A 16,086-nucleotide genomic window follows, 5' to 3' on the forward strand; every position below is an offset into this window, starting at 1 on the left:
CTCCGCAACTAGAGAAAGCCCTCGCACAGAAACGAAGACCCAACACGGCCAAAAATAAATAATAAATAAATAATAAATAAATAAATTAAAAAAAAAAAAAAAAAAAAAAAAAAGAAAACTATATCCTAATGAACCATGAAATACTGAAGCATTTTATTAAAATCAGAAGAAAGTTAGGCATGCCTGTCATCACCATATTATTAAACATTGTTTTAGAAGCTGTAGTTATTACAAAAAAGTAAGAAAATGAAATATCTCATATATATGTAGCATATATGAAATATAAAAATTATCTTTATTTGTGTATGATGTAATTGTATGCCTAGAAATCTCAACAAACTCCAATAAAATCCATTAGAATTAGTATTATAGTTTATTAAGTTTCTGGATTAAAAAAATGCAAAAATTAGTAGCTTTTATTTATATCAACTATAATGGATAGGAAGTTAAAATGTAAAAAACATATCTCACTCACAATGGTGATAAAAATCTCTAAGATGTTTAGGAATAAATTTATCTGAAAGACACCAACAAATACTAAAGTAATGGAGAGACCTATGATGCCCTGAGTAGGATGACTTAACAATAAGAAGTGATAATTCTAAACTAATAAATACATTTAGTGCTATTTCAATGAAAAGCCTATTTAATATTTTTGACACTAGGAAAAATGATCTTAAAATGAATTGGAATAATAGATGCCTGAGAAGAGCCAAGAAAATTTTGAAAAAGGAGACTTTGTGTAGCAAAGTCTTGCCTTTCTGAATACTGAAATTTATGTTAAAAACTACAGTGATAAAAGCTGTATATTGGCATGGGAACTGATAAATACATCCATGGATATGTTTATATATTTATATATAGACTTGTGTGTTAACAGATCCAAATGTATACATAGAACTTTCTAAACGACAAAAATAACATCTCAGTTCAAGGGAAAAATAATGGTATGGACATAATTTGTCATCTATCTGGAAGAAAACAGAGCCCTACTTTATATCATATACAAAATTAGATTCCAGGTGGATTAAGTCTCTAGATGTTAATAATTAATACAAAATAATAGAAATACGTTTCAGAGAATAAAACTTAGATAAATTTGTGTACATAAAGGGCAACAAAACAAAACAAAAAACCCCAACAAAATTTGTAAAAAGTTATAGACTGGAAAAAAAACCTTGTAACCTGACAAAGGGCTAATATTTCTGTTGTATAAAGAACCTCTAAAAATTGATAATAAAACACAAACAACTCGTAAAAATGGGCAAAACATATGAAGGCATTTATCTGAATAGCAAATGTAAGTGGCTAAAACGCGTGAAAAATATGCCTTTCCTTTCCAGTAATGAGGAAAATGTAAATTAAAACAAAAATGAAATTCCATTTTCTCCCAACGGGTTGGCAAAGATTAAAAAGAGCAATCATCTTCATTGCTCATGGAGATACAGGAAAAGGAGCCAGGCACATATTACGATGGGAATGTAAATTGCTACAATTTCTTTTTTTAGAAAGAAATCTAATCCTCCCCACCATTTTATTCATTTTAATATAGCGTTGTTTGTACAGGTACAAACGTGTGAACTTTCTGAAAAACCATCAACTGGGAAATATTTGAATAAGTTGTTATATATTTAATATTAAGCAGATGTTAATAACAATGAGTTACAACCATATGAATTAATCTGGACAGATGTCCACGATGTACTAAGCTAAAAAATCAAATTGTGCATAGTATGTTCCCATAATTGTTTAAAAAAAAACACAAAAATGAAACAAAAATAGCCTCTATGTATGTATTAAGGTAGAGTGATACCTTTATATGTACCTATAAAATTTTTAATATTGAGGTACATATAAAATTTTTAATATTGAGTATCATAGAAGCTTGGGACTGGAAATTGTGTATATGGCTTAATTTTTTCCCGCGAGCTTGAAGTGCCTTTGTAATAAAAATCACCGAATCCTACCCCCACCCCATTTTTACTAAGATATAATTGAAATGTAACATTGTATGAGTTTAAGGGGTACAACCTAATGATGTAATATATGTAGGTGGTGTGAAATGATCACCACAATAAGTTAACATCCATCACCTCACATAGTTACAATTTTTTCCCTTCTGATGAGAAAAATAACCTAATATTTTAAGAGACTGGGAACCACTGGTTAAGTCAAGAGAACATAAAGTAGAAGGTGTATCCTAGCCCTGCCCCTAACTTGCAATGTGACATTTTTTGCCTTTATTTCCTTGCCTCTAAGGTGTGAGTGGTGGTGACTGTCCTATGGAATTAGGTTACAGTGTCGTAGTGAAGATAAAACAAGGGATGAAGACAAACATAATTTGGATAGTTAAATGGTATTGAAATGCAAGCTATTTATCCTCAAGAAAATTCTCAGACATTCTCAATTTCTATGATGCAGGTGACAAAATCGCCCGAGGAAGCATCTTCCCTTCCCAATGGTGATGTGACAGGAGAAGCACAGAGCACCACAGAGGTAAGAGCTGGTATCTTGAACCATCTCCTGGAGACCCATTTACTCAGAATGTCTACTAGGTTCTAATCTTTTCATATCTGTTTGTCTATCTGTCTACCTCACCTATCTATCTATCTATCTATCTATCTATCTATCTATCTATCTATCTATCATCTATCTTTCTATCTATCTATCTATCATCTATCTTTCTTTTTTAATCTCTAAAATTATAAAGCCTCTTTCCACACAAGCAATAGAAAATAAATACTCCCTAAATATGGAATCCTTTGGACTTCTCTTCACAAGCCTTAAATGGGTGAATTAACTCCTATTAGGGTCTTTATTACTCTACCATGCACATGAGTCAGGTCTATGGACTTACACCGACAGATCCAATTAGCAATGTCGAGGGTTGGTGATCCCATACTCTAGGGGTTAAGTGACTAATACACAGACGTCCACGTTTGCTTTGTTTATGTATTGTGTATCTAAATAAGGAAACAACAGCACGTGTGGTCTGGTGTTGCCTTAGAAGCTTGTCCAAGGTTAGTGATACCATGGGTTTCCTTTATGACCAGGGAACAGAGAAGGCTGAAGAAAGTGGACAGCAAGAGGCACAGAAAGAGGGCAGTGAAGATGCGGGCGAGCTCACCGGATCCCCAGAGAAGAATGTGAGTGTTTGCTTTTTTCACTGTAGTTTCACTGGATTCAGTTCTGTTCAACAAGCATTTATTTAGCTCTGCCAGGTGCCAGGAATCTTTCTGGGCACACGAGAGTGGGCGTGAAAGTAAGGAACTGAGGGTTTAGCCAGGAGGCAGCAGGTAATTTTCACTTAATGTGTTAACTGCTGTGTTCAAGGTGGGTAGAGGGCTGAAAGGAAGCCAGAGGAAGGACCCTGAACCCAGGCCTGGAGTGACAGGCTACGCAAGGCTTTAATGATTTGTCATTGTGTTGTTACGGTTAGGTTGGGTTCATGTTCTTTCTAAAGCAAGGGACCTTATGCCTTGGTCGTGTGTAGTGATGGACTCCTATGACACTTGTCGACTTAAAAAAAGTGCACAATGTGAGCGTTGTGAGTTAAGTTTTATTTGGGGCAGAATGAGGACTATAGCCCGGGAGATAGCATCTCAGACAGCTCGGAGGAACTGCTCCGAAGAGGTAGGGGGAAACGTCAGTACACATGTGATTTTGGTAAAGGGGAGTCCATGCAATCAAGAGCATATTTTTTGCAGAAGGTTGCTGCTAGTCTTGTGAAGGTTACTGTTAGTCACGAGGAGCAGACGTCACCATGAAGGATTTTAGTGCTTTTCTAGATATGATGAGAGATGCAAGAATTGGGCTCATAAAATCTTCTCCTGAAAGCATCTAACTATCTGAAGACCTGTTCTGCGAGTTTTTCCCAGAGCACAGAGTGCCTCATTCCTGATCTCCACACCGAACTCCTTTCAAGGAGTGTTGAAGGTCAGCAGCTGCAGCAGCTCCTGATTTAATCCTTGCAGAGGCAGATGGCAAGTGCCAGTTTGTAGCTGGCGTACTCCAAGAGGATTTGTGGGAAGCCGATGGGAGCTGAGGATCATAGGGTCCCTGGGGGAGGGAAACTGACACCAATGCAAAGCCAATCGGGGAATCTCAGGGCCCCGCTGATGCAAGGCCTGTGAGCTAATTCTAAAGCGTTCCAATGCAGGGCCCGCAGGGTAAAGGGCCGAGGGGAGAATGTGGTTCTGGAAGCACCAAGCTAAGATGATGGTGGATCAGATGGGCTACTTATTCAAGGAATTCTGAAAATGTGGTTGGGAAGCCAGGCAAAGAGAAACCCTGGAGCCACCAGGGAGCCCGAATGGGCTGAGCCTCCTCTTGGGAGAATTTCAGTGGGCTTCGGCCTTGGGCCAATTGTAGCAAAGACTACTTACCAAACCCCGATAGTTTGTGTTTGTACCTATTTATTGATTCCAGGAGAGATGTGGACAGCGTTTAAGATCACTGGATTCTTGTTCCCAGCAGATGGAATTTGACTAGGAAAGGGGCCAAGACTGACAACCACGTTGTGGAAAATGGGGGTGGCATCAGTTTGTCTTTATCACAAGGAATTTAAATTTGGGAGGAACCAAGGCCGTAAATTCCCTTATGTTTGAATACTGCTGTTTCAAAATGTTGATGATTTAAGACCCTTTGACGTTTCTGTTTTGAAGAAAGATGAAATCTTCAGTCTTGATCTAGAAGTTAGGTGGGGTTTCATGGCAGCCTGTATAATTCAGAAATAATCAATTTAAGGTGAAATACAGTGACAATTTAATTATCCTGTAATTTATAAAAATTTTTAAAAACGTTTTATAATTTGAACTTTCCATGAATTGCCTAATGCACTGGTACAGCATTATTGATTTACACGTTAAAATTCAGTTTGCTCCTTTTAAGACAGAGAGACAAAGGTAAAAACATTACACCCCAATCCCTTTCTCCCATGAGACCAAGAGGAAGACAGCATTTTAAAAATCAGACCCTGACTTCTACAGCAAGGGCAGGGCTGGCTTCAGCTTCTCAGCCGCTGGGCTGGTTAGTTCAATGAAGTGATAAGCCATCCAGCTTGGGGATTGTCTTTGCTAATATTTTTAAAAATTGTGAGCCCTTTACAAAGTAAATTATAGTCTTGTGAATCCTAATAGGAATTAAAAACATCGCTGTGTTATTTTTGCTTGGGCTGCGATGAAGAAATGACTACATAGAAGATATTTTTATTTTAGATGAATATAGTATTAACATTAATGATCAACTCTTTAATAATATTTATTCTACATAAAGAGAGATTTTGACTTTTTCCCATTTGACAAGTGATACATGCTCTTTGACTTGCTGTAATTCAGTTAAATAAGGAAAAAACTATGATTGGTCAGTGAACATTAAAAATGACATAACATGATTAGCTTTGGGACTGAATATATAGGAAACTCGATTGAAATTTAAAAAAGAGACAAAAACGATCTGATATTTGGGATGCTTGCATTTTGTGCTTCAAATACCTTCTGTCTCTTTTTCTGGTTTTTGGATTGTTTTTCAAGGTTAAGATGGGAAGGTGTCTTGGCTATTTGACATCACATCTTTCCCGGCTGTGCACCCAGGCTTACATGGGCATATTTGTGATGAACAGAAAGGCCAATTAGATCATGTGTTTTAGCTCTTTAACACGATTTTTTATTTTATTTTATTTTTAAAATTTTATTGAAGTATAGTTGATTTACAATGTTGTGTTTAACTTCTGCTGTATAACACAGTGATTCAGTTATACCTGTTATATATATATCGTTTTTCATATTCTTTTCCATTATGGTTTATCACAGGATATTGAACATAGTTTCCTGTGCTGTACAGTAGCACCTTCTTGTTCATCCATTCTCTATATAATAGTTGGCATCTGCTAACCCCACACTCCCAATCCTTCCCTCCTCCACCATCCCTTCCCTTTGGCAGCCATAAGTCTGTTCTCTATATTTGTGAATCTGTTTTTGATTGTAGATAAGTTCGTTTGTGTTGTATTTTAAATTCCACGTATAAGTGATATCATATGGTATTTGTCTTTCTCTTTCTGACTTACTTCCCTTAGTATGATAGTCCCTAGGTCCATCCACGTTGCTGCAAATGGCATTATTTCATTCTTCTTTATGGCCAAATAGTATTCCATTGTATATATGTACCACATCTTCTTTATCCATTCATCTGTTGATGGACATTTAGGTTGTTTCCATGTGTTGGCTATTGTACTAGGTTGGCCAAAAGGTTCGTTTGGGTTTTTCCCTAAGATGTTATGGAAAAAAGCCGAACAAACTTTCTGGCCAACCCAATAAATTGTTAATGCGAATTTTTAAAGTACCAGTCACATCCAGTAGACTCTTCTCAGATAAATCCAAGGCTTTTAGATAAAATCTCTGGCTCTGTTGAAACCATCGTGGGGAAATCTCATGGATTTGTACCTTTTGCTCCTCCAGCCCATTGTATCTAAACCGCAACTCCCTGTGCTTCCTTCTCTAACCAACACTCAGTGAGGGATATAAATAACATAATCTTTGTGGCTCCAGATTTGGTTCATAACACTTCTGGCCATGGACCGTCAGCTTCACTAATTTCTCTAGACGCCATAATATCTGCTTTATGCCCCCACCTCTGGCTGGCAAGAGATTCAATCTGGGCGAAGCGTTTCGGAGACTCACTCCTCCTTGGGGACTTAGAGTCATCATGGGGTCTTCAGTGGTGACTGGAGGGAAGAGGGCCCTGGTTCTTTGTGGTGATGACTTTGTGATGTGGGTTTCCTGCTGCCTCTTGGCAGCTGTTGACGCTGGTCCCTCAGCTTGGTTCAGGCCCTCTGCCCTGGCTGGACGTGGCCATGCCTCTCACAGTGACCAGTCACATGCTTCCTCGTACATCGTGCCCAGGTGCTACCCAGATGCCCCAGTGGTCCCTGGTTCAGCGTCTACATCAAGCAGGGCCTGGGTAGCGCCACCTGGAACACCCACCTCCTTCTGCCCCCTTCTCTCTTCAATCTGGCTGCTTCATCTCCTCAGCTCCAAGCCCTAAGCTCCAAGCTCGTTTTTCCGGGGATTATCTAGCTTCCTCGCCTCTTTCAGCCCAGGATTTTGATAAGCAAGGCTTATAACTTCTTCCCTAGAGGCGGAGAACCAGAACAAGTATGAGGTGGTCTTCTTGGAGTGTGGGGAATGACAGTAACTCTATTCCCTCCCTCTAATTTTGGGTAGTAGGGAGAACAAAATGAGAATTCTTATCCTGGTATATACAGTCATACTATTCATGACAAGGAATACAAATGTATTTTAACCTCTTATTCTGAAATGATTACAGAGTATGAAATGATTACATAGTACAGAGTCCTGTGTGCCCTTTGCCTGGCTTCCGCTAATGATGACATCTCAGATGGCTGCAGTAGGAGATGGAAACCAGGAGTATGACATTGGTGCATCTCTGTTAAGTAGACTTGCAGACCTTATTCAGGGTTGGCCATTTTTTTCAAACCTTTCATTTGTATGTTAAAAGTCATTCCTCTGTGTGTTAAGAACCATTTTCAAGTGTGCAGTGGTAACAGCTCCCTCCAGCGGCTGGCGGTGTTAAAACGAGTGACAGACCAGCTAAGTGAGTGTCTGAGTTGTGTTCATCTGATCTCAACTATTGCACATGCTTACTCAGTACACACTTGCAAATGTTCAAAGGATGACATTTTAATGGGGAAAATATTTACCGAAGAATATCACATTGATTTGAAAAAAAGAGATGAGGACAGAAACTGTTATCTCCTTTAGCGAGGTGGACTTCCCCTGACCACCAACCCAAGCCTCTGGGGTTCTTACACACAAGATGCTGAGGTGTATATTTCCTACTTGCTGCCAGGTTGGGGCAGCGTTTGGGAGGCAAGATGGTGCATACTGAAAAGATCGCTCATTCCTGCCTCAGAAGATGTCACCTGTAGCTTCAGTCTCCTTGTAGAGAGGGGACTTCATTGTGCCCTTCCCTGATGACCCAGGGAGGGATGAGGGGATAAGGAGGAGAGGGGAGGCTTGTGGACAGTACCAGAGGAGTAAAGGAAGAAAGCAAGTCACCTCAGGTTCTGGGCACACTGAGAAGGGGACTACAGACTGGGGGTGTCATGAGAACATTATGAAACCCTGGAAATGGAGAAGATGCAGCTTGTTCATCTTGGTGTTTGGTTTCCATCGAGGTCAAAGTATTTTACATGGTATTCTTTGCTAACTCAATGGTCCTCTCCAAAATCTTCTAAGACCTTGGCTTGACTGACTACATGATTATGGTCTATAAATCTTCCCCACTTTGCTTCCTCCAAAATCTGTCTTGAGGATAGTTGCTCAACCAAGGGGTGGGCATTGGTTTAGGTCCTCCACAAGCTCGTGAGTCTAAGCCTGCGTCCCTGTATTGTCTGCAGATGGAGAGAACCCTGCTCTTGCCCCTGACCTTCAGCCTCTCTGAGGCTGGCTGCCCTCCTCAGGTCCCTCTGGACTGGCCCCCGCCCTCCTTCCACACCAGCCACTTGTCCTAACCAGCCACTGCCTGACACTCACCGTGGCTGACACCTGTCCTTAGTCCTGGCCATGTGCCACATCAGCAGCCTGCCTCCCTGGCCAAGTTCCCAACAGAAATAGCTGTTGGTGAGGTTCTAAGACTTTGAAGGCTTCCTCTGATTAGCTTTCTTAGAAGAACAACAAGGTAAAATGATTTTAAGTTGTAACTTCGTCAAGTGAATGATTCATACCCTATCCTAAGATCCTGCAAAATCTCAACTTAATTGACCATGTGATTATAATTATCTTAAAAATAACCTTTTGCCAATACAATTATTTGCCAACCATAAAAATCAATCCAAGCATTGTATATAGATGACTTTTAAGGATCTACTTAATTCTGACACTTTATAATTCTGTGAGCTAAGGATGGATGTTTAAGTTTTTATTTAACTAATATATCACACCTCCTCCTAAGAAAGATTTGAGGCATGAGTGGCATACATAAATACCTTCATTCAACATTTTATTGACAGACTGAATGCTGCCATATGCCGGGCAGTCCAGGGACTGAAAATGAGCTTCTATTCTGGTGGAGCTGGTGATGGTCATAGCCAAGGTTCTTCAAAGCTTACCTGACCTTTTGAGGCTAAGTATTTCTATAAATTCTCTGAGCAGTTACTTTCTCTATTTAATGTCTCTTTCAAGAAATTAAGGTCAATTCAGATATTGATAAAGCCCTAGGTCCCTCGGTAATTGCTGCTAGATAACCTGTAAAAGTTGAGATTAGCACTTATTCCTGTAAGAACCCCTACTGCCCTCCAGCCTAGCTCTAAGGATAATCCCATTTTTAATAGTGTGTTTTTTGTTAATTCATTTGTTTCAGATGTAGACAATTAATAAAAATAATTGGATTTAGAAAAATGCAAAACTCTACATAGCTAACAATTCTGTGTTGCATATAGTGAATTTTAATTTGATCTCATGTGGATAAGAAGAAAATGAATGTTCTTTGAGATCTAAAGAGTTAATAGGAGACTTTATAGGTTCATTTATCTAGTCACTTAACACATTTATTGAGCTTATACCTTGGTTCCAGACAGTGGCTGGGTCCTGGAGATCCAAAAATGAATAAAGACACAAGTTGTGCCCCAAGGAGTACACAGACTAGTTAGGGAGACAGATAAATAAATGATGATTATGGTAGCAAATAAGGGAGTCCCTTAACTCAGGCTTATGGGTCAGGAAAGTCTTCCTTGAAAAGATCATTTTAAGCAGTGTCCTGGAAGGTGCCACTGATGTGACAAAGTTGTATGTGACTGTTAGCTGAAATAAAGAATCATGAGGCTAGAGAGGTGAGCAGGGGCCAGATCATGGTGGCCTTTCAACCGTTCTAAGGATTATGGATTTATCTTGAAAAGATGGAAAGTTTTCAACACGAGGGCAGCATGGTAAGGTGGGTTGTCTTCTAGAGTGGCATCTCTGGCTACTGTGTGGAGAACAGGGTGGAGATAAGGAAGACTAGAGGTGATGTAACCCCGGTGAGAGAAGATGGCGGTCCTGGCAAAGGGAGGACAAGGCATGGGCAGAATGAGACAATATTAAAGAGGTGCAATCAACACATCGCTGAGAAACCAACACCCGGATTTTGCAACAAGTGCAGGACTCTCTTTTCCTGGACTTTATTTTAGCTTTAAAACTTGCTGTGTTGCCAGAATTAATTTGGAGATTCCCAGTGCTGGGGAACCTCTTGGGCTGACTCAGTCTTGGCTGGCTGGATCAGGTTTTCACATTTTGAATTTTCTTTGCCAGTCTCAGAAATCTGAGAGTATTGCTCTGGAGCTGGCCAAAAACGTGAGGCTGGGCCAGAGGAGGTGGCAGTGTGCTGGGTCCTCCACCACCTGCCTTCCATGAGAATCTTGAGAGGCAGCATGGAAGAGTAGGAAAGAGACTAAATTAGGAACAAGGAATCTTGAAGTGAGTCCTGGTCATGTTACTTACTTGTGCTCTGATTCTGGGCACATTACTTAACTCTATGGTCTTGGTGTCCTCATCTGTCCATAGAAGGGACTGGGTAAGAGGATGTAAGCAAATATGAGATTGCTTTCAACTCCCTCAGTCCAAAATTCCATGAGCTCAGGGATGGGAAGGTTCTTATTTCTTTGCAATTTTAGGAGATATCGCCTGGTTCTCCCACTTTGATCTGGGGGAAATAGAAATTCCAGTGGATTGGCAGAGTGGAGACCTGTTTGAGCCCAGGATGGCCTCACTCTTACTTACCTTAAAGTTTCTTTCTTTAACCAGAAATCAGTGTTTAAATATTACATGGTTCAGAAATGTAATCATTTTGTTCTGATGCTGAAAAAGCTTTTGATCTGTTTTTATTAATTGGTTCAGAACTGAAGTAAAGGCATGCTTATAAGGACATAGAAGCCAAAAAGCCATAATTTTGTTCAAATTTTCAAATTGCTTATGTATATGGTTTGAAATTTCCCTGATAGCTCTATAGGTCTGCAATATGCTTTAGATATAGATACAGATTCAAACATATAATTAAGCAGTATTACTAATTAGTTATATTTTCTCAGGAGTAAGAGTGATGAAAATATGTCTTTAATTTCATAATATTCCAAGGGCTTGAAATCTAATGCATGAAATAAGGAGGCATTGCTCAGTTATCATATCTTTGCTATTGATATGTTTTCTCAATAAATAGATGCCTTTCATTTTGATAAACATGCATTTTATTATAGTTTGCTTAATTTTCATTTATTTTTTAAATTAAAAAATTTTTATGTGTTTTAATTTTTTTATTTTCATACAATTTTTAAAGGTCACTTTTAATTTACAGTTATTACAAAATATTGGCTATACAGTTTGCTTAATTTTTAGATTCAACTTAAAAACTTATGTGAATTTATATTTTTCTTTCATTTCTGTTTATGGACTTAAGGAAGAAGAGGGAGAGACAGCAACAGAAGAGGTACAGTAGCATATTTCACAGTCATGTTGTACTTAATAAAAGCATCTTTTAGGTGAGAGAGTTGCAGCTTTAGCCACATTCTCCTTGTTCTTCATGATGCAGAGAAGCGGATGCAACCCACACTCCCAGAAAGTCCTCCTTTAGCCTGCCAAGAAGAGAAATAAAATAAGATGGAGATACATTTATCAAAGGGAGATTGATGGGGAAACAGGGTGTGGCTTTGGACTCTTTTCTGAGCCTCCTGTGGTGAAGATGTCGTCAGTGAAGTCAGGCCAGGCTGGACCAAGTCCTTCAGTGGAGATTTCTTCCCTATTTTTTCTTCCCACCCCATTGAGTAGCACACACTTTATGCAGCTTGCATGGTGCTTACTGGTGTTGTTTGATTGCCTCCTATTCACTTTGTTGGTGAGGGAGGGATTCTCTCCCTCTGGTTACAGGAATGGCACAACACCTGCCACTGGACAGGTGAGATGGACAGTGGTTTATTAGTCACACGTTCTCCAAGCCCAAGGGATGAGGCTATCCACGCATGCAGGGCCCCACGGGGGGGGGTCACTTGGGACCAGAGTGAACAATTGGGGGCAGTGGGAGGCAGGCTTTGTAGTATCAACAGGGTGGGGTGTCCCCTGGTCCACGTGGAGGATGTGATTGGCCTGTTTGCATAATTCTGGGGGATAAGCAGGCACTGTGCCTGGTCCCTTGATAAGGAGGGCTGTTCAGGTGGGAGACCCAATCTGTGGGAGCAGAAGGGGAGGTGAACCAGTGGTCAGGCCATTTTAAGTCTTCCCGATTTTACCAGATGTTAAGACAGCAGATAATACTGAGTCTTAATTTTAGGTCTTGCACCACAGTTGTGTACCTTAGACACCATGAGGTTTAAACATGCAGCTCATCGCTTAGCATCTGGAAGATATTTGACATTAGGTAACCACATGGTTCCAGGATTTCTAGTGGGGATCTACCCAGGGGGAGCGTTATTATTTGTATGTGTGTAGGGGGGGGCTTTTTCTTTTTTTTTGGAGTAGAGTTGATTTACAATGTTGTGTTAGTTTTAGATGTACAACAAAGTGATATATATATATATAGATATATATATATTCTCTATATATCCATATATATTCTATACATAATATATGTCCATATATATATTCTATACATAGAATATATATATCCATATATATTCTATATATTGTATATATAGAATATATATCATATATATTCTATATATTCTACACATAGAATATATATAGTACATATTCTATATATAGAATATATATTCTATGTGTAGAATATATATCCATATATATCCTATATATTCTGTATGTAGAATATATATATATGCATATATATATTCTATGTATTCCAGACATAGAATATATATCCATATGTTCTATGTAGTCTATACATAGAATATATATATATATTCTAAATATTCTATACATAGAATATATATATATTCTATGTATAGAATATATATATCCATATCTGTATTCTATATATTCTATATATAGAAAAAAAAATCCATATCTATATTCTATATATTCTATATATAGAATATATATATCCATATCTATATTCAGTATATTCTATATATAGAATATATATATTCTTTTTCAGATTCTTTTCCCTTATAGGTTATTATAAACTATTGAGTATAGTTTCCTTGCTATACAGTAGGTCCTTGTTGGTTATCTGTTTTATACATAGTAGTGTGTATATGTCGATCCTGAGCTCCTAATTCATCCCTTCCCACAAGGGAGCACTAATGACTTGAGAAGAATTTTTTTTTTTTTAACCCTGTTTGGGAGCATTTGCTCTTTAATTTGCATTTAAAATCAGTTTCTTTAAATATTTTAGTTACAACTTCTGAATAGTGAAGACATAGGAGATGCTGCAGGCACTCAGTACTGGCTCCCACCCTGTCCCCCTACCCCAACCCTCAGGCCTTGCTTCTTCGCTCAAAATGCATATGGGCACCCTGCACTAAATAAATGGCTCCCCGTGTCAAGTGTCAGCAGCCTCAGGACTGGATGCAGTTGGATACGAAGCGATGAAGCCCAGTAGCTTTCATGACAGGATGTGTGCATTTAACCATGCTCTGAAGAATTCCAATGATTGTGCCCAGACCCAAGGCAGTACCTCAGAGGTGACATTTGCCATTTCCCCACTGTGTGGGAGCCTCAAGTTGGCTTGCCTGTCGAATCTGCACTTTATTATCTGGATGTTGGGGAGTTTTAACTTTAACCCCTAACAGGGACGGCATCATGTCAATGTGTGGATGAATCTTTTCCGAGGATGTTAGTGGATTCTGGGGGCAGGTCCAAAGTGACATTCTCGGATTCTCCCTACTTCTATTCCATCCTCTCATGTTAGCCAAATCTCAGTGACCTTTATTGTAATCAAGACTTTTAAGAATATTGTTTTTGAACATTTTTGGGTTAATCATTTAAAAATGCTAATCAGAGGGCTAAATTAAAAATGAAAACTCAAGGACAGAGAGAATATTTACCAAAAGTCACGTGTATTGTCTAGGTATTTCAGTGGAAGGTCATCAACATTAAAGAAGGTCCCAAATGTCGAAAGAAACTCCTTCCCAAAACTTTTGTTGATTTTTGAAATTACAAAAAATTCATAATCTTTATAGAAAATTTAGAAAATACAGATAAAAACAGAAAATAAAACTATCTTATAACCCCGTTACCCAGAGAGAACCACTAGCTACATACTCACATACACATACACATATTTATCAAACTTTGATGAATACGCTTCTGTAATCTACTTTTGTTCATGTAATTAATCTATATATTTTTTGGGGGGATGGTAAATATAGATCTGCTTCATTATTTTTAATATGATTTTATCAAATTAATCCCTATTCTTAGACCTAAAAGTTATTTTTAGCCTATTCCATACAGCGACTTTTCATTATCTATGTATCTTTCCAATAATAATTTCTTTAGTTTCTCTCTTACTAGACAAGCTTCCATTTTTTAAAATCCCACTTTTATATATAAAAATAAGACAAACGTATTATTAATTTGAAAGTAGTTTCAGATTATATATGTAGGTTGCTGATAACTTTGGCTTCAAGAAATTAGCTCGCTATAACAAATATAACCAGCTTATACATTTAAAACCTTCATCCCTTCTGACAAAATTCTATTTGCTGAGATACTTTTTGTATTTTATTCTTCCAACTGCCTTCTGAATTTTTAAAGGCAACAAGATGAGAGCAATCTGTTAATATGAGTAAAGACTCTATGCTTAAGAGGAGTCATGAAACTTGTTAGAATTAATGTTTTGCCCTGCAGAACCATCCCAGATTGTGGGGTCTGTGTTTAGGAAGATGATGTCTTTGTGTGTGTGTGTGTGTGTGTGTGTGTGTGTGTGTGTGTGTGTTGTATGTGTGCAGTGTGTTTGTGTGTTGGGTGGGGTGTGTAGGAGGCCCTCAACTCTAGTCTGATGTTTTACACTCTTTTCCTCATTGTATCTGTTGACCCTTACACTTTTCAATAATAATGTAATTTTTGTTACCATAAGACGGAAGAAATAACCGCGGAGGGTGCAGAAGGGGAAGCAGAGGAAGAGGATGCTGAGAAAGGAGAAGAGGAGGGGCCAGCAGAAGAAGAAGAAGGAGAAGAAGAAGAAGGAGAAGAAGAAGAAGATTCTTAGGACTTTTCATGCTTTATTCTTCCACTTGTCCAGGTAGCCACATCGCTCTGGGGTTGAAGGTTTGTTTATTACCGTCTGCCATGTAGACCACATTTCACTTGGTGATAGAAGTGGATTTCAATTCGATCTATTTGTCTGTCTTCCCGAGGCCCTGGGCTGCCCCTTCCTGGAGCCGCAGGGCTGGTGAACTCTACCGGACCCGTTTCTTGGGCGCTAGGGCGAGGAAGGCCTGTGGTTGGTATGATTTCTAGGAAAAAGCATAACTTTGAGGTGAGGAAGAGCTTGTTTTGTACTTGCTCCCTCCTCTTCCTCTTTATTTAAGTGAAAGCACAGGACGTGTTCTGTTATCAGCGTTCTATCACATGGACTCCTTTACTGACCAACATACTTACGTATCCATAGGAGAGTTTACAATCGATGTTCATAATGATGGCAAGAAATTACAACCTAAAAATACCACAAAGCTGGCTGCTCACGAAAAAAGATATTGCTACTAGAGATTTAACGATAAGTGCTTGATATTACATTTATTCAATTATATTCATTGATTTATATCAAAATATTCATTTATTCAATATTAGCCCAAACACTCATGTAGAAACACTTTGGAATATGGTGAAGTCACTTGAGGTAATTTTGACAAGTACACTTGCTGCCTTGTAATTTTTTTTTTAACATCTTTATTGGAATATAATTGCTTTACAGTGGTGTGTTAGTTTCTGCTTTATAACAAAGTGAATCAGCTATACATATATGTATATCCCCATATCTCCTCCCTCTTGCATCTCCCTCCCACCCTCCCTGTGCCACCCCTCTAGGTGATCACAAAGCACCGAGCTGATCTCCCTGTGCTATGTGGCTCCTTCCCACTAGCTATCTATTTTACATCTGGTAGTGTATATATGTCCATGCCACTCTCTCACTTCGTCCCAGCTC

The 16,086-nt window shown here is 38.7% G+C and overlaps 2 protein-coding genes across 5 annotated transcripts in view; both read left to right on the forward strand.

Moving 5' to 3' along the window:
* The window catches only part of B3GALT5 (beta-1,3-galactosyltransferase 5), a 165,637-nt gene that overhangs the window by 42,885 nt on the left and 106,666 nt on the right, over positions 1-16,086 (forward strand). The window lies entirely within an intron of this gene.
* SH3BGR (SH3 domain binding glutamate rich protein) overlaps positions 1-16,086 on the forward strand; it is a 54,737-nt gene that overhangs the window by 35,113 nt on the left and 3,538 nt on the right. The window contains exons 4-8 of one of the 4 annotated variants that reach the window (XR_014262705.1): positions 2,422-2,496; positions 3,054-3,146; positions 11,446-11,475; positions 15,019-15,209; positions 15,299-15,420. Coding sequence is in view for 3 of the 4 variants with exons in the window: in XM_082458888.1 (XP_082315014.1) it covers positions 2,422-2,496; positions 3,054-3,146; positions 11,446-11,475; positions 15,019-15,150 (330 nt within the window). In the remaining variant the exon portion in view is untranslated. Of the gene's footprint in view, positions 1-2,421; positions 2,497-3,053; positions 3,147-9,028; positions 9,172-11,445; positions 11,476-15,018; positions 15,210-15,298; positions 15,421-16,086 lie in introns of those variants that run through there. The other 3 variants (XM_082458888.1, XM_082458890.1, XM_082458889.1) reach the window with 3 other exon arrangements.

This window comes from Balaenoptera physalus (assembly GCF_965194825.1).
Source record: "Balaenoptera physalus genome assembly, chromosome: 4".
Taxonomy (NCBI): Eukaryota; Metazoa; Chordata; class Mammalia; order Artiodactyla; family Balaenopteridae; genus Balaenoptera; species Balaenoptera physalus.